The sequence below is a fragment of the Varroa destructor genome, unplaced genomic scaffold, assembly GCF_002443255.2.
Source record: "Varroa destructor unplaced genomic scaffold, Vdes_3.0 BEIS01000003.1, whole genome shotgun sequence".
Classification (NCBI taxonomy): Eukaryota; Metazoa; Arthropoda; class Arachnida; order Mesostigmata; family Varroidae; genus Varroa; species Varroa destructor.
In genome coordinates this window covers 52,562,219-52,586,230 of record NW_019211456.1, presented here as the reverse complement: position 1 = coordinate 52,586,230, position 24,012 = coordinate 52,562,219, and the positions used below count along the sequence as shown (strand labels likewise).

At 42.7% G+C, this 24,012-nt stretch overlaps 1 protein-coding gene and 1 long non-coding RNA gene across 17 annotated transcripts in view; one reads left to right on the top strand and one right to left on the bottom strand.

Moving 5' to 3' along the window:
- The window catches only part of LOC147757122 (uncharacterized), a 59,347-nt gene extending 48,754 nt beyond the window's left edge, over nucleotides 1-10,593 (top strand). For both annotated transcript variants that reach the window (XR_015322948.1, XR_015322947.1), the window contains exons 3-4: nucleotides 5,412-5,533; nucleotides 9,274-10,593. This is a non-coding gene — a long non-coding RNA (uncharacterized LOC147757122). The remainder of the gene's footprint in view (nucleotides 1-5,411; nucleotides 5,534-9,273) is intronic.
- The window catches only part of gukh (NHS actin remodeling regulator GUK-holder), a 162,527-nt gene that overhangs the window by 29,680 nt on the left and 108,835 nt on the right, over nucleotides 1-24,012 (bottom strand). For 5 of the 15 annotated variants that reach the window (XM_086982476.1, XM_086982478.1, XM_022798622.2 and 2 more), the window contains one exon: nucleotides 1,152-1,372. In XM_086982476.1, the coding sequence (XP_086838602.1) occupies nucleotides 1,152-1,372 (221 nt within the window). The other 10 variants (XM_086982475.1, XM_086982477.1, XM_086982485.1 and 7 more) reach the window with 9 other exon arrangements.

Genomic DNA, 24,012 nt, shown 5'->3' with positions numbered 1-24,012 from the left:
TGCTTACAGGGTTTTCACCTAAGGAACACACCTTCCGGTACCCGCAGCCCGTAAAGAAGACGTACAAATAAGTACAATAAGCGCAGGGATTAGATATTCCTTTAAAGCGACCAGTGCATACGATGCTCAATTATATTCGTATAGGTTTGCTTGCTTGTTCGTTAACTAATAGTTATTGCGGTTAAGCGGCTGGACGCCTATTTGTCTATCAAGCTTAGCAATGATTCTAGTCTGCTTGATTTTTCACGACTGGGTCGCAAAGCATGCCCGTCTGCCGAAATATACAGGCAATTCTAACACCAATGCAGCCCAATGTCGCTTAGCTCAAAAGTGCGCAAGAGCAATCTGCATAAACCCTGCATTGAGTTATCTATCAGATGCGTATAAATGTATTTTTGTTTCAAGTAGTAACAAAAAAAACAACTGGCTAAACGCCAAAGCTGTCGCCGTTGACACGCACGATAACTGTGTTCGACTACATAGACGTTTATCCCATTTTCGACGTTAAGAAGCGCTTGAGACGTCAGGCTTCTTACAACTCCTCTGTGAAGTCATTTTCTTTCTAGGGACAGAGCTCCTTTCTTTTTTCTCAATTATTTCTGAGATGAGCGTAAACCGTCATACCGTTCTGTGACAGACCATATACTTTTTAGGCTTATCATAGAAATAAATAAATGTTTCGTTTGATCGCCGAGCTTGAACACGCCTGATCTTTGGATCAGGATAGAATGTCTGTTGTTTCCAGAGCCCTATTATAGTAATATAATAATAATAAATAATCTAACCATATTAGCACTTGTATTTAGGCATGTACTCTATCGTAAGCTCTTTAACACCGACACTCAAATTTAGAAAAAGGCTCCAGTAAATAGTTATTTAATAAGCACCTCTGAAACACCCCAACCTTGTCTGAAATATGGCAAGCATACCGGATAGTCGTACTAGTTGCAAAAATGGATGTTTCGCCTTAAATAATAAAGAAAAATTAAGAGGTTGAAACCTGTTTATCGAATTGCTTACCCACCGACTTACGTATTGTGTGACCTGTCAATTTTTGATTATTCAGCTTTAATGAAGTTGCACGTTGGGGAATCGCATATATACGGATTCGTTTGTCAATAAAAGATGTTGAAGAGTGCCATGATACTCACCCTTCTAGTTTCAATTTCTAGGAGTTCTTTCTTCTTCCGTCGTTGTTCGTCACCCCAAACAACTTCGCATACCTCTTGACCGTCATTTTTAGCGGCGGCCCCATCGTAGAGGCGGCGCACGCACTCCGGTCGAGTTTCGCGTAAAAAAATGTTTGTCGTCATCGGCTGTGGGCTACGGAAATGCGTCTTCTGCTGGCTGAACCATGTGAGGTCCGCTTGAGCTGAAATTACGAAAATCGCGTAGAGATTATTATTTTGATCTTCACAATTATTGTTATTGTGTTGCTATGAGTCCTACTCAGCAATGTTTTGACGCTTAGCGACCTCAAATAAATGCTAAAATAAGCGACTCGTTTGACCCTATCGATAACGGAGGTTTTACCTTGGAAGATAAAGGTCTTTTTATCTTGTTAACATTGCTTATATTACATGTTTCAGTATACAGCGACTGTGATGTAATATATGAGGTTCCTTATTTGAAGTCGTAATTAGATAAGTTGATGTTATTTGGATTGAAATACGTGAAAGTGGAATGAGCTCGCTGTCAACTGTCGATAGGTTTGAGGTCCTATATGGACGGAGCTAGTAAGAGATATAATGATTAGGTCTCCTAAATTATTCAGTTCATAGAAATCCAGGTTGTTTAAGATTCAGCGGCTATTTTTTTAAATTTCCATATTTAAATATAGTTCAAAAAATAAATCAGGCGGTTACCACATGACCAGCATGGCTTACTCAGTCAAAACTTGTGCTCTGTTAGACACATTTGTTGCATGTGAATTGGCCCAGACACAAATGGCAAAGCTACGTAGAACTAGATTTGCCTTCATTGTAGTCCAGGCGTCATTCTGAACTATGATCACTAATGCTCCCTTTTTTTGATATTCAGGATCATCCTGGTCGCGATTGCGAGTAAACGGGCGTCGCTTTGAAGCCTCTAGATTTCGATCTCGTCGGTTATCATAAAACACATAATTTTGGCGTGTTCATCCTGAAGGCTGTCAATCCAACGATTTCACAGAAGTAGTAGCTGCATCGTCGCCATCCCCGCATGCACTACGGACAACTGCTACTCGGGTTTCTTCCCAAAACTGCCATTCGCGAGCTCTTTAAATTTTCCAACTTCATCTAGATGCAGCATGAAAGTCGAAGTGAGGAGGGACGATATAGTCCAGACGTGAAGTATGGCAAAACTGGTTAAACATCAGGCATGGCCAGCATCCTGCGATATCCTACCCGTTTGACTCAAACCGTAGGCCGATGTCTCTCTAGGGCGCTCTCGCCGTTCACAGATATTGGCTGGTTCGTTTACTCTTTTTCTTTCCATCGTAACATCTCTTATTCCACCTCTCGCTTCCTTGGTTGTCCAACCGACCGTGCTTCCCCACCGAAGGCTCCTGTTACGTAGCATCTCTTCACAACTAGCTGCTGCCTTCATGGCTTCGTTTTTCTACACGATCCCAAATGACTCTAGCAAGTGCTACGAAGCTTTTACCCAGACAACCTTTTCCCGTTTCATCGAAAATTGGAGACGAAAAAAGGAAAAGGCAGGAACGCTCGTCCTTATCCGGGGTCGGTCAACCCGAGGATTTGTATCCCAGGGCCTCCTTGGTCATAGGCTTCAGGCCACATCAATGCCAGCCCTTGTAGGCTCCTGAATGCTGCTACGTTGCTCTCGTTATTCCTTCGCACTGACAGCCGCCGTAACTACCAGTGCCTCTAGCGTCATTTCGCAACGCTGTTCAACAAAACGTCTCCCAAAAAATTTTGCCTCCTTCTTCCCTTTCTCTCCAGCAATAAGGGGCTACAGAGAAAAAGTGCCAAGCAGACACGCGTTGAACTCGAAGCCAGTCCACCAAATGCACACTCATTGTAGAGTTTTTTGGTGCATAAGCGTTCCGAAGGGCGGCCCTCTAGGGTGACTTCTTTTCTATCGTGTCCTCTCCTCTGTTTTTGGCCAACGGCGCAGTGTACGGGGAGATACGCGGAGAGAAGGGGACGGGGGCACGGCAGGCTAAGCAAGCTAGAACAGGGTTTATGCAGAAGCCGACGTAGGCTTGTCAGCAACGTGTACAGGAAAAAGGTTGAATGTAATTGCTAATAGTGGTGGGTATAGTGAGGCTGCGCATCAGTCTACATAGACTGGCCAGTAAAAATTAGTTTTAACGCCCTATATTATTGCTCTCGATATTGTTTCAATAATTTACTGTAGCAAAGGGAACCGTAACAAGACTGCTTACGATAGCATCTCCGCCAGTACCTTATTAAAAATATTCATACAAAAAGAGCACGAACCTATTTATATACTTATTAAGCCCGTGAGAGTCTATGATCTGCTTCGAAGGGTCGCGTGTTTGTAGTTAGGTCATTAGTTAACAAATATCAGTTCTGAATGTCTGATAGAAACTTTGTATACTGCTTGAAGCTAAAAAAAAGGACGCTCATTTATATCATATCTGGGCATTTGTTTAGCTTAACGTTGAGTTCATGATATTACAGAAATCACGGTATTGTTTCGTATGTTACGTCCTGATATTCTGCGAATCAACAGGAGTAGGCGTATGGTAAATTTCATCATCAGATTGACTTTCTCGGTCGTCCTTCTAGATTGGCCTAAGTACGTCCTTTGACCGTAGTGGACGAGAACATGACCGTTACAACCAGCGATGGTCATCGCAAAAGTCGGTCCCAAGGGATCAACTGAGCCATGTGGAGCACATTTTTACCGTAGATTCTGTCGAAATTTAGTACGACCACGAGAGGGCAAGACAGCAACGGTTCAAGCCGCTTCAAGGAGAAACTGTTGAAACGACATGACTGTCTGCATCACAAGCGCAGCTGGACGACAACAGGCACATATTTGGTGTTAGGCTACAGGTCTAGAGGCAGTCTCTACAGTGTCTTAGGCAGGTGGAACTAGGTAGCGAGAGGTTTAAAGTCTACACCTTTCTTTGCTTACGGCAAACAAACAAACAACACGTAGGTTAATTAGACCTTGCAAGGCAACGTGACCCAAAGATTATGATAACTGTATCTAAAATTTTTTATATGAGAGACCATCAAAGGGCAACTGGAATAATCGAAAACACTAATTGATTTTGTCTCAACATTTTTTTAGAAGTTGTCTTTTTTTTTTTTTAGGATTTAGAAGAATAGTTATTTTTTGGAAAAATTGCGAAATGCCATTTTATTTCTAACGTGGCACATTTCGTTCGGCAAAAGACAATGCTTCCATTGCTCGCTATTTGCTGTTTATTATCATGCTATTATACTCGGCTGAACGCGTAGATTCGTAATTTTTTATGCTGTATAAGTTCATCTGATCACCATAGTTGACTGTTAGCGAATTTTCTGGAAAAAAACGGTGGCGGTCACAGGCGGTACAGTCATCTGAATATACTTCAGCAACGATCTATAACGAACAAGGGCATGTTCAATTTCAGTAGCATCTTGGACAATGTATGCCGAAGTATTGGGAATGAAAATTCTACAATGGAGAGGAACTTGCATCAAAGAAGCTATTCGCTTCTTTATGGTTTAGACCAGGTTTAGCCCTTAACAGGTTCGATCAGGCCGAACGCAAACATTCATTCTTTCTTTCTTTATGGTAAATCTGTGATGAACGAAACTAGTGATCGTTGCTTTACGGAATATATCTATTCTCCTAGTACACAGGCCATATGGGCCAGAAAATTCACACGAAGGAAACCGCTAGTTGATGCGGTTAGACAGAGAGTTTGTTGTTCATTACAATCCGTATCTCTTTCGTCACATTCTCTCAAAGACACGTAAGCAACAAACAGACCATTAAGGTACTAGGAAGCATTAGCTGGCATTTGCAATTTGACGAGCGTTGCCCTGTGGATCTTTGATTGTTATAGAGGTCATCTTGGAACAAAACACACGAACACGTGTACATCGAATCCTAATAAACCACGCTCTATTTCTCTTATAGGTTGTAGTGCAAAATTTTCTTGATATCCAGTATGTAAAAATACTACATAATGGACTAACTGCATTGTATTGTGGTATAATTCACCGTTTATGGTGGAGGTTACTGTATGGTGTCTATATTTACTCATAAGCATTCTCACAGACACGATGGCACTTTTCGACGTTCGTGCACGAAATGGTACGATCGAAATAGTGAATAATTTCGTTAATAGGTTCATTTTTCTCGTTAATGTGGCATAATTTCAAAACCAGTATTACTATTGGCTTTGCTGTGAACCTGCGCCTTCTGTCTTTTTTCTGTTACAGCGCGCTGCTCCTCCTCAGTGTCGGGCCGTAAGCAGGAGCCAATATTGCCGCTTGGACGCATCCTTCTTTAGTACGAGACATTTCCGAATCATTCCACCGCCCGGCTTTAGTTCCGATCGACGGTAAGGATAATCGAAACGTTAAATCCGTTAAGCCCTGTTCATGAAGTCATGAACCGAAGGCCAAGGCCTCGTTGATAAGAGTAGCGGAAACGTTTCGACTGGGTACAATGGCACACTAAGAGCGTTGTTCCTACACGTCAGTCGTCTCTTCTAAACCCAAACCAACGACTGGAAGAGTAGTGCGGCTAGGACATATTCCTGCAAGCTGGACGGGGACCCGTCGAATGGCCCATGGAATTGGAACGAGCTAAAAATAAAGAGTTAACGGTCAGGATTGATTTCTGTGATGGCTTAGAGACGGGAATGTTCAAAGCACACTTTCAGCAGAAACATTTGGTAGATAACTGCCGTTAATATTAGATTTAACTTGGACTTTAAGTTTAAGTCACACATGTGCATTGCAGTCTTATTAGTAACGAATTTAAGATGCCCGCTTTATGCGTACTTGTTGGCGATTATCAGGAAAAGCCAATAGAGATTCCCCACGGAATAATCTGATGAACGGCCCCAAGCAACTTGTATAGACGCTGGCGTTAGTCACTTAGCTTTACGACACGATTGAGAGGGTCTACACTGCGGTCATGATTCATACTACTCGCGTACCACAATTGATTTTCTAATCACTGCTCGTACAGGAATTTTATAACCTTTGTTAGTACCTACATTGGTAATCATACGTATGTAAACGAGTTGGCGATTATATCGTGGTCATGTCTACAACGAAAAGTTCACAGGGGCACGAAGTTCACTTTCATTTTACTGTCTAGTAATAATATAGTACCCATTAGAGTGCTTCAGCACTTGCTAAGTTGTGACACACAATCTGCACACCGGAATCCTAGCTCGTGCAAGCAATGCCCCAGGAAACGTTTTACGCACTGACGCATCTCACACGAAGCACGAGGTCCTGGTCTTGTGACTCGAATGCGCTTGACGATGTCGCTTTTTCGAAACGGTCAGTCAGCCATCGGGAAGATCTCATTGGAGCCCAACAGTAACTTTCTTGCTCTTCGAATTGCCCAAATGCCGCTCATACTATCGAGTCAGTTCCAGCTGATTGGCGTTGTTTTCTTCGGCGCAGAAACCTGACCATGTCGTGATCCGCGATTATGGCACGCTGCAGCAGCGGCTCCGTCTATACTCGCTCACTTTACTGTAGTAGTAGCAGTCAATTACTGATAGAAAAAAAAAAAACGCCCGGAACGTAGCTATAGAGAAGACACACATTGATGCTTGACACATGCACAGGATGAAGGAAGGCATGTCTACGCAGAGAAAGTAAGCACTATCTCATCACCGTGTTGCGGCCAAACTTGTACCATTGTTGTAGTAAGACCATCCATGTTGGGGCTGATAGTGAAGATGCGTCGCTTGCTGCATCGCTTCGCAAAGAGGCATCGTTCTGTCACACACATATAGAGACATATATTTATTCAGAATCTCGTTCATCAAGACGTCTGTGCTGCCTTTGTCTTTGGCTACTGTGTTATAGACAACTGTCGAATCAGCAGCGATCGACGCTGGGCGTTATTACGGAGAGGCACCATGACTAACAGTCGCGAATTTTTGTTGAAGTTACCGATTGGTGCAGGTTAACGATGTCTGGAAAGGTAGTGAGTGTACCTTTTCCACATTTCTCCATCTCCATCATCCAGCAGTATCAAAATGTCTGGCTACTTAAGACAAGCCGAGTGATATTTTTAGCATCGAGCGTAATTACTATGGACACAATCGTCCAAGATTTTTTTATATGTTAATTACCACTAGGTACGATGTAAAAATGGTCATTGTTAAATAACCTGGCGGTCAAGATTATCTCAAGAAGAAAGGTGAACTAATCTTCCACGTAAAGCTTTATCCTGATCTAATGCTCTTGAGTATTTATGACACTGTGCAATCAATGAGCCTCTTATGATGTCTGTAAGCTCCTCAAGATCAACGAATCGAAGTTACCAGGGCCTAATATATTGGCACATTTGACAATGTTTTAACTTATGTGACATAGGGTTCACCAACGCGTAGTGATGCTGGCCTATTCGCAGGTTGATCTGGATCGATATAGATCGTTTAAAGACATGCTAAAGCGAGAACACTACTCCCATTGTCTAATAACTGTCGAGAAGACAAAGAATGCGTATTTTTTGCCATATCCAGAAATCGATCAACATTTGACGGCCGTTTCGCTTAAGTAAAACTTGTGTTGTCGGTATCTTTCGTTAAATGGTTGGGACTTTCTCAGTCACAGATGAAAGTCGGCCAACAACCGCGACTGAAGATCAGTCATACTACGAAACTAGCTATAAAGCGCTCTTAGGTTACCCAGCTAGGAAGTTTACTAATACATCTGTCGTATTATTACCGAAGGAAGTTCATTTACGGTGCATACAAGATTTAAAGCGTAAATCATCATCATCATCATCATTCCAGGATGCACCGTGAAGACTTTTGCGTACATTCTGCCCTAGTCTAGACGTAGCGAACGTCAAGCGTCAGGCTGATGTTGGGTACATAATTTAAAAACGTCTCGATTACCTTACGAGCCGTTTATCTGTCGATTTTTTCCTGGTAACAGAAAAAACAGTAGTATAAAAAAAATTATATGTTTATTAAATCAAACGTGAACATCCTTCCAGATACGGCAATAAGAGACAATATGCTGTAATTTTCTCTGCTAAGAAGCGAAAACAATAAGGGGAATTCTGTCCACTTTACGGTGGCTACTTTAAGTTTTCAAGTTATTTTTTCTTCTCCCATCTTTACACAATAGAATGGTCTGTATCAATGAGAGACTGCCGTTGGCTAAGACTAGCGTTGTTTAGCTATACTAAAGGCATTTACCAGAATAACGAAAGTACTTGCGTTTTCTAAATTCGTTTTAGTCTCGCCCCCATTTTTCTTGGTGCGTGAATCACAATTGGCATAGTAATGTACGTAACGTCTAGCGTAGAGGTGCGAGTCGTCTAAATATTGTTAAATGCCCCACGCTGATAATTATGGCGTGGGTTAAATGAGTTACGGTGTATACGATAATAATACATGCGTTATAGCCACACTTGGAAGCAATGAGCCAAAGAAAATGAAGCTGACCCATTGCAACTAGTTAGATAAAATGTTTATTCCATTCTGGTCCTGGTTTATTTTCCTGGTTGCTATTGTTGCGGATTCTGGTATTGCTGTTATTCTAAATTAATTAACGCGATGAAACATATTTATGAAATAGAACATAGAAGTGTGTGGATAGTGTATGTGGATAGTGAAAGTCAACCCGCTTACAGAATCCCTTCATAAACAGACAGACCAGCGTTACCCTTCTTGGTTTTCGGGGCTGTGCTTGTCGTTTTCTTTATTTAGGGTATACCACCGCAGGACAAATACACACGTTTACTTTAGGCGTTCAACGGAACGCTTTTCAGGTAGCAGTTGTCGAGTTAGCCTACGCGAGTATCGCTAGATTGTCAAGCTTGCTGCCTTTGTCTTACCCCTTCTCTCGGTTGAATAACTTAACGCAGGTCTTCACCAATACTCACAAATATTTAAAAACACGACATTAATGTATTTATAATGGTCATATCGCTTCCTGAACATATCTCTACTGTAGCCGAAAGGATCCAGTGTCACGTGTCCCGCTGTGTGTAAATGTGTTAAAAAAAAAAGGCTGTTACGATAGCGTACTCTACGCATTCCACCCTAAGAAATATCGAACTTTTCTAACTCATTAAGCAATCGAACCTGTTTCGCAGACAAAGTGAACAGAGCCCAGAGTCAGCCAAGCCAGTGGCGGTCTTAATTACCGTTAAAGTAAGGCGGCGGCGGCGGCGACGACGACGACGACGATGACAGCGGCTAGCGATTCAAACGGATAAGTTCATTCTGTAGAAGTTAGATGAGCTACATCCTTTGTTTGGAAGAAAAAAACGACTGGACGAATCAGAAACCTAATGTCTTCCCACTTTGATACTGCCTTAACACCCTCCCTGGTACGCCGATGTCAATAACGCCACCGACGCCGTTGGACCTGACAACACCGCAGTAAACTACGATCAATGACGTTTTCAGAGCCAACACTAGTATTCAACCCAGATGGCACAGCATCTCACGAGTAATCATCGAAACAATATGCTATCATAAAATCTATTGGCAATAATAACAACGACGACACCGTTGGCAGCGACGACAAACATCCTTCTACGAAAGAACGAAGTAGAAGAAAATAGGTCTTCTATTATTCGAATGGCTGGTTATTGCATCTTCATTGCGGTTTGTAGATACCATTTATTTTGCAGTTCTGCTCGCTCCCTTATCTTTTTGTCTACCAGCCTTTTCTTTGTAAACGTAGCGTAATGCCAGAAAACGCGCATTTAAACGGATCTTAGGTATTGAGCCCATGCTGAAAGGGGAGTACATACACTTTCCTCAGAGGAGATAGCGTCCTGTCGTTTTTTTCTCGTTGGACGCTTCTTTTGATGTCTGGCCAGACGCCATGAGAAAAAACGCGGCAAACTACTAGCAGAACCTGTACTGTTTATGCTGACAGGTAATGGCCACTGTGAAATGGATCGCTTTGCAAGTAGAATGGAAAGAAAACATTGAAAAGACAAGTGACATTTACAGGACGAGGCGCGCAATCCAGCACGAACGATGCTGGCAGGAGTTCAGTCTAACTAGGATGGTTACTAATACTTGGGTAAAAACAAAAGGCACGTACTTGAAAGTACGAGGCCAGTTCTTTGGTCGGAACACACATAGAAGATACGGCGGGCTTCCAACTGTCAAAAATAAAGCTGCCAGCCAATGGTCGTCACGCGAGTTCGCTGTTAATGAGTACCCTAAAAGTCTAGTCGTGGGGTATCTGGACGCAGTACATTATACGGGGAACTTTTCCTACATGATATCTACTTGCAAGTGCCAAATACAGTAAGCCGCTATATCTGAGCATACGTTTCAAACATTAATGCCGGGATTGCAACGCACTGATACTAACTAACCAAACTGAGAGATATATGGATTTTTAATAGCCAATTATTATATCGGCTTGACTTAAATAAATATGCACAAGTCTAGTGTACTTAATTAAGATACAGCTTTTTCATAAATAGCTTTTCTGTTACGAAAGAAGCATTTAAAAGTTCTATACCAGCATTTTATTCAAGATCTACGATGAAATATACAGGGTCCTAAATTAAATGCTTCCGCATTACATCACGATCCATCCAGTTAGATATAGCATTATATGTAAAACGGAACCCGGTTTGTTTAGAAACTGCTAAATGACAACGTTTTCATTGTGTCATTCAAATGATACTCAGCTCGACCCCCCCCCCCCCTTAAACGTTACAGTGGTACCGAAGGACACTTTGTATCGCACGGAGTATGTTTCCCTAGTGAACGAGCGTTAATAATCATTAGTAGTGTACCTGCTATTAATATTCTAGCATTTTAAGAAACGTCGACGTTCCCCTGTCTGCTAAGTGTGAAAGGTCGGCCCTTTTGAGACTCCTTGAAAACAGGTATTTCGTTTCGACCATGTTCTGAGCGGCAGCTGCTTTTGCTGTTACAATAGAACAGAACAGAGAAAATCGAAGCACCGACAGCTTCAAAGTGACGAGTTACCATTACACTTTTAACCAGGACACACATTGACGGGACAAGTATGATGCTAGAAACGATACAAACCGTCCACGGATGGCTGAACTTGTTAGCGGTGGCCGCGATGGCTCGGCAAAGCGAGTTGTCAGCTTGCGTATTTGGCGTTCCGTTACACCGGCCATTGGACAGACAACAAAACAGTCGGAAGGGAGGGCAGCTATCGCATATGTTGAAGATGTATAACGATTTCTACTTGAAAAAGCACTCACTACCACGCAACAAGACCGTATAGACGACCACAAGCAGTACCGTCATTGGCTACATGAACTCCACTAAGAGCTGAGTACATGTCTAATGCTATCATAATAATAACGACGACGACAACGACGGCGGTACGGAAACCGAGGATAGTATTAATGGATGACGATCTTAAACAACGAATTTTACGCTATAGGCAAAATATAATTTTTTAGAGGGGAATCTCAACATGGAAAAATTGTTATGCGTATCGTTCTGCTTACCCATGCAATGTGTTATTAAAAGCCATTCATTGAAAAATAGGGGTTAGAACATGGGTTCGAAAGTGAAATAGTTTCGAGACGAACATGTATAGCTTATACTCTGAATGCCCTCTCATGATATTCTTGTTTTTATTTTACGTCATGGCTGCATACGGGTTTTTCTGTCAGGAAGAGCAACGCTGCGTGAAAAGTTGGGTCATAACCCATCCCGAAGCGAGCCCTAAATGGATTTCATATTTGTATTCATACTGTGGCTTATTTACTGACCAAGGAAACAGCACGTACGTACTGCACTAAAATGATTTGCGGTTCAATGCTTTGCATCCGTTGTCTTCAAACGCTTCACTTCTAATCCACTTCCGTTTTGGGTTCCAGGACGTGCCTGTCTTTCTTACCATATTACCATACGGACCAATATAGTCTAATAGACATATCGGCTATATATATATGTAATACTAGGCTTTGGCTGTTGCTACGGTATAGTCTTGCGAGTAGTATTAGTCATAGGTTCCAGTGAAATATGCAGTAATCCCGTCGCTATATAGTATTAAGGACAACATCACAACTGCTCTTACCTCCATCCTTGTAATCATAGTTATAATAAAAATCACATCAGACAATGCCAGAAAGATAAATGATGAAGGTTCCTATAATAACAAGGTATATCCTATGATTCTAATTAATAGTAACAGGGATCTCATTCGAAATAGTTCTATGCTCCGCTATTGTATGTAATAAGAGAGAGAGATATTATCATCTACAATATAATACACTATCAATGATATGCGTTAACAAAACAGGATGTTGAGACGGGAAAAATGGAGGCAATCGTTTTGTTAATTATTGAACCACTTTAATCTTGATTTCATACAAAAGACAATGACGAAATGCCTTGAGCGACGTGAATATGTACATGTGCATCTTCAGTTGAGACAGCGTGATCTAGTACATAACAGAGAAAAGCCTCATCTAAAGCACTCGATAGGTCTCGTGTGGCCGAAAAAACCCTGAATAGATAATCAAGTTTAGCAGTTCTTGTTGGCTTCAGTGTTCGAATCAGCTTCGTGAAACGTTAAACCCCTTTTTTCAAGGGGTTTAACGTTTCACGAAGCTGAACTGTTAGCTCGGCTCAACCGTGGGCATCGCTTTTGGTTTTGAGCGAGTTGAGCCCCACCAGAGGGCAACGAGACAGTGATGCACCGCTACATAAGAATCGAATCAAGGCGCAATCGATAAGCACAAAAACAAGCAATAAAAAAGATCGTTGTAAATGAGGATTTGAGTAAGGATGAACAAAAGGAGCAAACAATCGAAAAACCGACGGAGCGACGCCTCGCTAACTCGGGCACTTTGGACGAACCTTAGCGAACGTTACACTGATTACAGCGGATGATTGCACCTATGAAGGTGCCCATTATATGGCGGGAGATAGCTTTATGTTTCACTCAGCGATGCGCTCGAGGTGGTACCACGCAGAGACGCTATTCTAAAATACATTGCACCATGTCTAACTTCTAATTCAGATCTCAGCTTCAAGGGAGAGGTCCCATGATAACGTTTGGTGAGATGATGACATCCTGTGGTAGTTTGTGCCTGTATCGGTTTGATTAGACACTTGCCAAATGGCGCAATACGTGCATAAGAAAATGAAGAGAATAGAAATGGTAAATGTACAACTGATATGGAAATATTAATTCCTATTAGGCTATTTTCTGCAAAGCCTATTACTATTATTATAGGCCTGTTGTCCTTTCATAATCACATGAAAATATCCTGCTAATACTAATAACTGTAATATAATAATAAAATAATAATAATAATAACTGTAATAAAATAATGCTCGTTGGTATAAATGGATATAAAATTATGTTCAGTTAACATTTGTATGCCCATTTCAAGACCAAAGTGGCACGTTCCATGTACTTCTACAAATACTAAAAACATATTAATATTAGCAGACATGGAAGCCAGGACACGAGTTACATGATTTATCATCAAAGACTAGCTGCTTAATACGTCACAGAATCAAGTTATCGACCGAGAAGGGGTCAGTAGGACAGCCAACTGTCCATAGAGCACCCAGGCGCATCAGCAAGGATCTAACAGGTGCAGCTTTTAAGAGCAAGAAGGCTTACACAGCCTTTATAAATCATATAATACGAGCATGCAGCTATACATATAAGAAGACTGAAGCAAACGACACTATCAAAACATCTATCAAAATCTCATGGGCAGTGCGTCCCGGGATGCGCTTGCGTCGTAACCCATCAGAAACAGACTCTTTTTATCAGTCGATGCGCTCAACACCTAAATGTTTCGAAAGTAGGAGTCTGTTGATTGCATTTAGTTAATAAAATATATCGATTCAATCTGCTGAGACAACTACGACTTTTAAGGTTCCCGTATATTTCGAACGACCGGCAAATGCGTTGAAGACGCTTGAAAAACGTTTTGCTTTCTATGACATTACTTACATTTTTATATATATACATATACCTATAACATATCCATACGTCTGTGGGAATACACAGATTATTGACCTAATCGCAAGCAACAAAGACAGAGATAAACCACATATATAGAATATTCTATGCAGATCTTTATCGTAACAGTAACACACTGATGCAACACGCGGACTCGGTTGTTTAGAAAAAAAACCCATGGATAAGCATAGGGCAAAAGCTGGCTATGGTCTGTTCATTACCAGAAAGGTCCAGCGAAGAAAGGGTCAACGTAAACCCGAACTCATAAAAGATACGTCAAAACAACGCCGTAGCCTGTATTCGTCAGTTTCCTCATTCTGATTACATTTCTCTCGTTTACTTTCGCCATGTTTTTCACAGATTTCGTGTTTCCTAACGCTACCGAAAGGAATTAAGACAGCATCTGTATAATGCGAGTGGGTCAGAACCCACGCTGATGCTGCTGCTGCTACTGTTGCAAGCTGCCCTCCTCGGCCTACGAAGCAGCGGGATGGCCGCAGTTGCTGCCAGCCCTTTCGTTTCCATATTGACCATCTGTGACCACTCTCTCCAGCATGCTCAGCAGTGGCACAGACATAAATCCAGCTGCACATGCACACAAACGATATATATATCAGAGGCCTGAAACCATCTTTATTTTTGCTTTATCTTGCTCCCGTCTCTTGGAGTACTTACCCCAGTTGCCCCCGTTATTTTGCTCTATCGGCACGAAGAAAAGGACCAAATAAGGTCATAGCAGCCTGAGCAGGCGAGAGCCTTAACCTAGCCACAGCATTAAGCGTGCTCAGTTTCCGTCAGTGGACGGGCACAAGAGGAACGAAAACGACGAAGACGAAGGGGAAAAGGAAAACAGCGAGGAAAAGGAGAACAGCGCGACTAGAGCAGCAGTGAAATTTCAATCGCAAACCGTTTAAATCAAGTGCTACGCTAAGGACCACCGTCGTGGCCGTAGTCCCCGCTGCCGCTGTCATGCCACCTTGGGGGTGCCAACAACACGTGTGTTTCGTCAAAAAAACGACGCAAACGAAAATATTGAGGGCTCGTACATAGAGCGACCAGACAAGGGGACGGCAAGTAGGCTGAAGTGCGAGTTGGAAACTGGGAAATATAAAGGGCCAGAACGGGTTAAAAATATTTAGGGAAAATCACCCGAATATGAAAGAGAGATTTTCTGTGCCGTTTCAAAACTATTCTTTGCTCGATCGTATCCTTTTCCTTATTTTGGGTAGCTCAACCCCGTCCACTTTGCACGCGTTGCCCCTGCAGGACTGCAGCATATATATATATATATATATATATATATATATATATATATATACATATATCTGTAATCCTCGAGACGGACGATCTTGTTTTTTACTTCAACTATGGGCATAGTTCCACGAGTCCTGGTTCGACGAGGCTTCACCGACGTCGCGCTGGTCACTCATTGATGCCTATGCCAAGAACGGCGGTGGTCGCGTCTGTTAACAGGGTCACGCACATTGGACGAGTGGGCGGACGTGCAAGTATAATCGGAACGAACAGCAGGCAATGACGAGGTGAAATGCACGGTCTAAAATTGTACGGAGTAAGTGGCAGGCGTAAAAAAAAGGGAAGTTTATGCAAATATACGATTTACAATCGACTGGCGATAGACAGGAAACCTTCTAATAGGATCATCCGACTTACTTCGATAATAGAACTTTGCGCAGCGAACAGGACACTGACGGCCAAGACAAGCATGTGTACGGATGGGCCTGAAGTCGTTGCGGCTGAAATGGAAGAATACGAGCAGCGGCTGATGGACATCAGCTATGAAACGCGAAACAAAATGTAGAAATATCATAGTATGTAATGTTGTGGAAACTCATACGACTTTCAAAGTTCACGTTTATTCTATTTCGAATACGAAATAAATAAACAGACAAGAAGAAGAAGCGAGAAGCGGAAACATAAACAAAGGAAAATGATCAAAACGTAGTGAGCTATGCCTCGGTGCTTTACAAATATATATATATATATATATTTAGCAACAGGTTTGTTCAATTAGGTCACACACCGCGAATTTCCTAATACACAGCGTTGACATCAAGGGAAAACGCTTCTCACAAGGGGAGTTTATTTGAAATTATTTGTTAATGGTACTCTAAATGTAATCCGGCAGATATTTGTGGGAAGTGTCTGATACTAACTGAATTCAAGAATGATTAGTTTACAGAACTTGCTGCACGTTAAAGGTTGCGTATCCATCAAACGTTAAAGCCACTGACTCCGTAATCGACCGCTCTAGCTATGTGCTAGTGATAATAAGCTGAACTTCTCTAAGATAATCCCTAGGTAATCATAGGGAATATTAAATAGCGTCAGTCGCACACTTACACCACTATAAGATGTAAAAACGAAGGAAATTTCTGAGCGAACTATTAGAGAAGCGACCAACGAAAGCGAGGTTATCGAATTAAACTGAAGGAGGTGACATTATGGAATGAACGTCGCTGGCATGGGAGGAAGGTCCATTATGGCGGCTCTGCGTGAGCAAAGAAAGTCTAGGGGGATGCCTTAACGAGGAGCCGATGCGAACGAAGAGGAACTAATAGGATAACTCTAGCTATGAAGGACAGAGATCCAACCTTAAGAGAAAGCCTGGCGCCTTAACTATTAAGCTCCTAAAAATTCGACTTCGAGAAGTCGAACGCTTCCGTCTAAGGTAAAAAAAACAGAATAGCAAAAGTCAGAATACCTACTACCACCTATACTCAATAGGTGCACTTTCAAAAAAAACACTCTACTAAAGATCTCTACTAAGAAGCTGTTATTGTTGCAAATTTCTTCCAAGCATCTGCAATGTATTTCGTTACCATCTGGCGTGTATTTTTCAGGTTCTTTTCTATAGGCCAAAAGACTGGACATTTCATCCCCAACGAAACGCTAGTAGCATGAAAGGACGATAGCACGATCACTGTCTGGCATTTTCATGGCGCGCTAATGATAACAAAGGGCGCTGTGAACAACATGGAAAGTTAAACGTACATCAAACAAAAACAGATGTCATGCAACCGTAAAAGCATTACGGGAGACCCTGCCATTAAGACTTTCCCTATTCAAGATGACTTTCTGCCAGTTCGTTCGCTAGCAATCGCTGTCCCATATTCAGCTTTTTATGATAAGGTAGGTTATTGCTGTAAGTTATTCTAAGACGCAAGCACAGTCTGTCATTCAAAGCTAACGGTTGACACGAGGACGGGAGCGCCACTCTCTTGCGGTATGATCTGGTAGAACATATGTTTATAACAATGCATCAGCAACGGAACCAGAAGATGAGACGCCGTCAGGCACGGTCATTGAAAGAGGTTCGATGTCGATCAGGAAACAGCGGTTAGGAGGTAGCAGCTGGCACGGAAACCTTTGAAAGGCTTATTAAGCAAAGCAAAATCCTTTATTTTCAGTGACCTGCGACTCAGACGTTTTTTCGACCTCGTCCTTGTCATAACGTCAGGACAGGCACGACTTGAGTGCGGCCAACGATTAACAGTCAGTCCACGAATACTCGGAGCCCTGCTAAAACTAAAGTGAGGGTACTGCACACCCAGAACCTCAGCTCCTGGAGAGGATCCAGCAGAAGCACTACTGCTAGATGTTAGCCCTTCCGGTAAGAGTAACTAGAAATCAACGGCGGCGATCAGCGCAAAGTTGACGCGATTAAGAATAGGAATTGTAAATACGAACCACCAGCAGTATAATGCGGAGCAGGCGCAAAGGCTCACCTCATATATCTGCCCCTCCTTCGCTTCAGTTGCCTTTCGGGCTACGGACTAACATTTTAGGAAATTACACGAAAGCCTATCTGGTTTTTTCCCTGACACTCCTACCTACTTAATAATGCAAGCAGTTCCGTTTTCTATTTTACGAGGTAGTTGTGGTTGAAAGGAAAGCGACAAGGACCCAGTGTAAAAATAAGTCACCACGACAGAGACATAGTGCATATGAATTAATCTTGGCTTGTCCAATACAAGCGTACATCTGAATACTCCTGGACAGCTCTTGTTTCCCTATTTTCATTAGAATCCTCAGCAGCTGCTCATTAACATGCTAGTTTCTTCTCGTTTTTTGCTAATAGAAGAACATGGCCAACCGTTAGTTGCAAGGTCGCCAGTCCTCGACGGCCACCCATCCTACGACCTGAATGAGATCCGCAGTCTTACTGGTCCGTGCTGTCCTGGCGCTTGATGGACAGTGCTGACGACCCGAAAAGGGCATCGTATGTAAGAGGTAAATCGCAAACCGCGTTGGGAAGCACGATAACATAACGGCCCATTCGCTATCGCAAGGCGTAAAGGGAAGTAGAGCTCTTTGCGCAAGACAAGGTCTCTCATCAACAGCCCATCGCCTCTCGACCCAATGAGCTAATGGTGGCCAACTTTACTGGGCGGAGAAAGACAGGCGGCAATTTCCGCGCAATGCCACATCAGCGAACAAGTTTCCTTGTTTTCAAACGAGCATCCTTTTAACGGCGCCGTCAAAGAGACAGCGAGGCCCGCGAAGCAGAGGCAGCTAGCTACGCGGCGTGACAACGGAACGGTATCCTTTCAGGTATCGTTGTTTGGCATAAAACTTGAGTATCACGCAGTTAACGATATGAGAGTTTCCATGGAGGTGATGAGTGAGCAAACGATCCTATACCACTTGAGGCTGAAGTAATATTCAATCATGCACCAGGCGGAGACAACGGTTCGCGACAAGGATCACGTTTGTCGCAAAGCCCAAGATCCACCTTTAATTTTGTTTTACAATTTGTAGCTTGCTGGCAACGCATTTTACCTTGGCCACATACATAATTCCTTCTCACATCCACTTTGTTATTCTTTTGCCACTAAAAACGTCCTTAACAATCCTATCTGGCTAGGGTTCTGACGGGTCATTTGTAACACCTTCCGTGTCCATCAGCGACCATCACTACTTTGTTCGAAGTATCTCTTGGCCTGCCTCAGCAATTTTTAAGAGTCCTTTTATTCTTACATAGGACAACCTGCAGTCGCTGCTAACACTGCTGCTACTCGACGTGATCAGAGAGTCTCCCCATTCAATTCAGCAGTGCCGCAGTCCAGTCACGGTGGCGCTGATATGGCTCCACTTGCTGACTACTGATGTTACACAGCTACTCCTTGCACTGATATAACGCTCCGATGCAGCTCGAAGTGCTAGTCTCCCGCCCTCTCTTTCTTTTTCCGTCTGTTGCCAGTGCCCACCATCTGCTGCCTATCCCTATCGACGCAGTTCCAATGCCACCCGGCAGTTTACTCAGCCGTAACATTGCATACGCTTTCATCTTCTGGGCCTTATTTGCAAACCAGAACATCATACAAGTACTAACTGGTAACGTACTGAAGACGGCATCGAGCAAGACACCATTTTGTAATCTAAAGGAAAGCAACAGGGCTACTCTTTTCTTACTGGTGAATGCTAATTACTTGCTTAAAAACCGCATCGATTTTTGAGGGTAGTTAGTTGTACGACTATTTTTTTCTTAGCGATACGATCTAAAAATGTTTCTCGTATATATGATTCGTTAGTTTCACTTGCTTCACTCTTATTCACGGTCTTTTCTTGCCCCAGGCAAGGCTGTCACTGTTCCTATTAAGATCTTACTTCTTCGCTGTCCACCGACATTCAATACACTAGCTGTGTTACTCATACTGTTTGCCTTTCCCAGTCACCTTCTGCCTGCCAGCCTACCCCGCCCTTTCTACGGCAAGAAAGGCGGCCACCAACGCTTTTAATCTCTAGTGACTTCATCAAGCTGGAGACCGATGCTCAATGGTAAGGAACCGAAGCAAATGGTATGAAGCTGAAACGACGAAGCCGGAACTGTTAGATGCGGCAAAGAAGGAGAAGACAAACTGGGCAAAACAGGGATTCAACGGGCCGAAACTGACAGGTTATACGGGGGCAGGGAGAAGGGCAGCGAGCTAAAAGAGGGATATAAACAGTTGGGGGGAGGCTTAGACGAACGGTGAATATACGGTATGCTGCAAGATATTCGCTGCAAGATCGTGGCCTGAAAACTCAGACAAGCATAGCTGCTCGTTTTCCGCAGCCTTTGGACATAGAAAAGGTACAGTTTCAGAAGCGAAATAAAGGAATGTAGCAAAACTGGAAAAAATAAACTGGTCATGCTCATTCCATTAAAACGTAGCTCGTTTTCAAATGCGATGAAGACGTAGCTATGACAAATGAGACAGAAGAATTACATGAAGTTGCCCAGTCAAAGGCTTCCGTCTACACACACACATACACACACGCACGCACACGTACCGATCCACAGCCAGCAGATATCCATGTATTTTTCATAAATCCATTGGGAGAATGCGTACCCGAATGCCGATATGCTTCCGACGAATAGCTTCAGAATTTCCCGACACATATTTCCTGGAAACATGGGAAATTGGTTTTTATGAACGCGGGGATCACCAGTAAAGAATTTTCGGCTCTCAGAAGGAGGAGAACAAAAAGGCAAGCGCAGAATATGGGCCATTTATCCTCAAGGGCCACTTCCCTCAAAAGAACCGTCGTCGACCAGACAGCTCCATGGCTACATTGATCGAAAATAACCAGCTCACCACATGAATAGGTCCTATTTTGATACTCAGCTGATCAATTATGGTAAAAAGCAAAAACGTGGGCGAAGAGCCACTGGTTACTGCTGAAAGTCATAGAGGAACAATCTACCGTAGTAGTAGGACGATCGGTGGCTATACTTCGGCGCGCACAACCAGTCCTGAGAGACAGGCTCATTTTGCTTAGAAAACGAATAAAAGCTTCTAGATAACACTATGAGCCTAAGCTCTATCTCATAACAAGCTGTTGAGCTGATTAGATTCCTACCATTATATGATATTGTTCTGCCTGGGCCCCTAACAACGTCGCAAAGTAAATTATGTGGAATAAATATGTCACAGACGCAGGTATAACGTATACCTAGTGCAGGCCTGATAACGTCTTATATATATGACATTAGCTAGTACTGAACATCAGCTTTACTGCTTATTCGGTTATATAAAAAAATATCTGTATGCCTGTATGTATCTTGTTTCTCATTTAGAGAAAAATCGTAAATCGTTAAAGGTCACGGAATGCTGTTTGTATCTACTGGTCACGATAAGCGTTTGGCAGCATAATGTAGGTGAAGCAGAAGCTTGTCCATACTCTGGAGCAAGAGTATCCATTCCTTTCAATAAGGAAAATCGAAGGCGTCAGAGGACAAAGCATGGACACTTCGTGCCATCCATCGTTATCTGATATTCCAATAGTACGATCGGTTCTCCTTCGGTAAGCAGTAGAAGATTGCAGGGAAATGGCTGCGATGGTATCGGGAACTCAAACCTTCAAGCCTGGAGCTGTAGCTTAAAAAATTGTTGCCCGGCAAAGTGGATTAGGCCGCGAACATCGTAGAAAGGGGGAATATAAGTCCTGCATGTCTCCGTCTGGATGGACGGCGCGACAGTGCGGAAAAAACGTAGGACGAAACGGAGCAGAACAGTCGTGCCCTATGTCCGTGACGTGACAATATACATACACGCGTAGATGCTAGCATGCCGTTCCACGAGTTCGTTGTCACCTCCGTTACAGCTACCTTCACCTCCCTCGACATGGATGATGCGACTGAACAGGGACACGACGCCTGAGGATACAACCACGGCCAAGAGGACGGAACCAGCGAAACAGAGACAGAAAGATCAGCGTCGAAAGGCGGGAGCCTACTACGGGAAACGGGCCACTGCACTAGCGGGATGGCACGGTGAGATGGTGAGCGAAGTAGACTCAAAAGAAAAGAAATTGAACGAAGACAACAAGGCAATGGAATTTGCATGACATGCAGAAGAGATATTAGGAGACAAAACGATATCAACGCCCGGATCGTAACTATTCTCGTCATCGTCGTCATCATTGTGCTGAAAAAACGGCACGTGCCGAAATGATACTCCCAAATGAAACAGTCCCTCATATACAATGCGTTCGAAACCTATGCCGTGTGAAAAAAAAATCCTTTGCAGCGAAGTACTCTATAAAGAGTGGTAGGAAGTCGAAAGCTTCGTGCAGAAAACATGCCAATATATGTTCGCCTACGAATAAAATCCTCTAGGCGAGACTGGAGCATCGTCGCTAGAAGTTGACTCGCTATAAAAAGCGCTACAATTTACACAAATAAGACGTTGAAATCAACAGCTGGTTGACAAGGTCTAGGCCAAAAAAAGTTTGCACATTAAATACGGACTATAACGGAACATCATTTTTGTGTCTCTCCTAGACAAAGGAGGGTAAATGATGAAAGCTTCGACGAACAGTTTTGTTGTCGCTCGTTTCGATTTGGCAAAACTAGGGGAGAATCCTGATGATGGAACAAGGCTTATATTGTATGGAGATACATAGATACTTCGAAGATCGCTTGAGGAACTGCATGCACGCTCGAGTAAGACCTCGACAAAGGGCGTTCAGTTCAGTTGATAGGATATCAGGCTACTAGTCGCACAGAGGTATATTCTAGGTTTGTTGATCTTAGACAGGCACGTGAGGCGCGAAGATAACCAACAAGAAACATCGCAGTACTGAACTAAAGTCCTCTAAAAAATGCAATTGTTTGGTCGGGACAATATGCGGTCACGAATTCAGATCCAAAGAGGATCCTTCAAATATTTGAGCCAAGCAAGGCTCCAACTTAGCTTAGCTTTACGTTTCGATCTCTTTGTAAATAAATAGACTACCTACTAATAAAGTAAACCAACGTCATAAAACACATGTATTGCAGTATCGCGTGCCACTAAACCACTAACACTACCCATACACACTATCATTATATATTATTCGAAGATACCCAAAATTATCAAACAACGCTGAATATAAAAGAAGTGTGTCATGTCGATTCTATTAAAGATGTCGGTGGGTTAGATAAAACTTAAATTTGTATCTGCATATAAGTAATGCAACCGTGTACTCTGTTTATGTGCTGTACGACATTTGAGTTCTCCTGCTTTTCTTACGCATTCAAATTTTCTTAAGCTAAATTTCTTTGGTACGTCAGAATACGATCTTATTCAGAATGAGTTATATCATATTCAGGTAATTCAAGTCAGAGATGAAAAACATGAAACTTGAACATAGAGCAAGCTCCATTTCTAGAGTTGCACCAGGAATCAGAAGGTTATGATCAGGCGGTTTTTGTATCATGTTCCACCTAACGATATCCCGCAGGTGATGGAATGACATCGTATTCAGATTCACCTGATGAGCAACGAGAAATATCCATGGAAATATTCTAAGGCAACAACAGTTTTTTTTTATAGTATATTGTTATTGCCGGGGTCTAGAACAGGTTCTAACTTCGAAATAAGTCAGCATTTTGGTACTCTGAAGGTAACCACTCCAGGACAACGATGGAGTCGGAAACTTCAATGGGATGAAAGGTTCATTCTGCTATCGCTTTTGACTTTGCAGCGAGCATGCTAGTTAGGTAGCTAGCCTAAGCTGCAAACTTAACGTTCAAGTAACTCTAAAATGAACATAGGCTATTTTTAACATTTGTCGGTCTAAACAGTTTTCACTTGGTTGATTCCGGCAAGCAATTTTCAAATATTCGGTTTCCACTCACGTTTCCGTCCACCATTTAAAACTGATCACCTCGGCTCACCATACCGTTGGTCTACTGTAAGTCTAATCCTATTCTCAGTTCAACAGAAAGGAGAAGGCTGCACGATTTGGTGAGACCCGACATCATCGCACAAACGGACATGATCGCTTATGGCAGAGGCAGCCGCCCGGAAGGCGTAAAATGAAAAAGTACCTCAAGTTCCGTTCGTTTACGGCGACTCCTTCGGCTAACTCGGTTGGGTAGAAAGTAGAGGAGAACGACTCA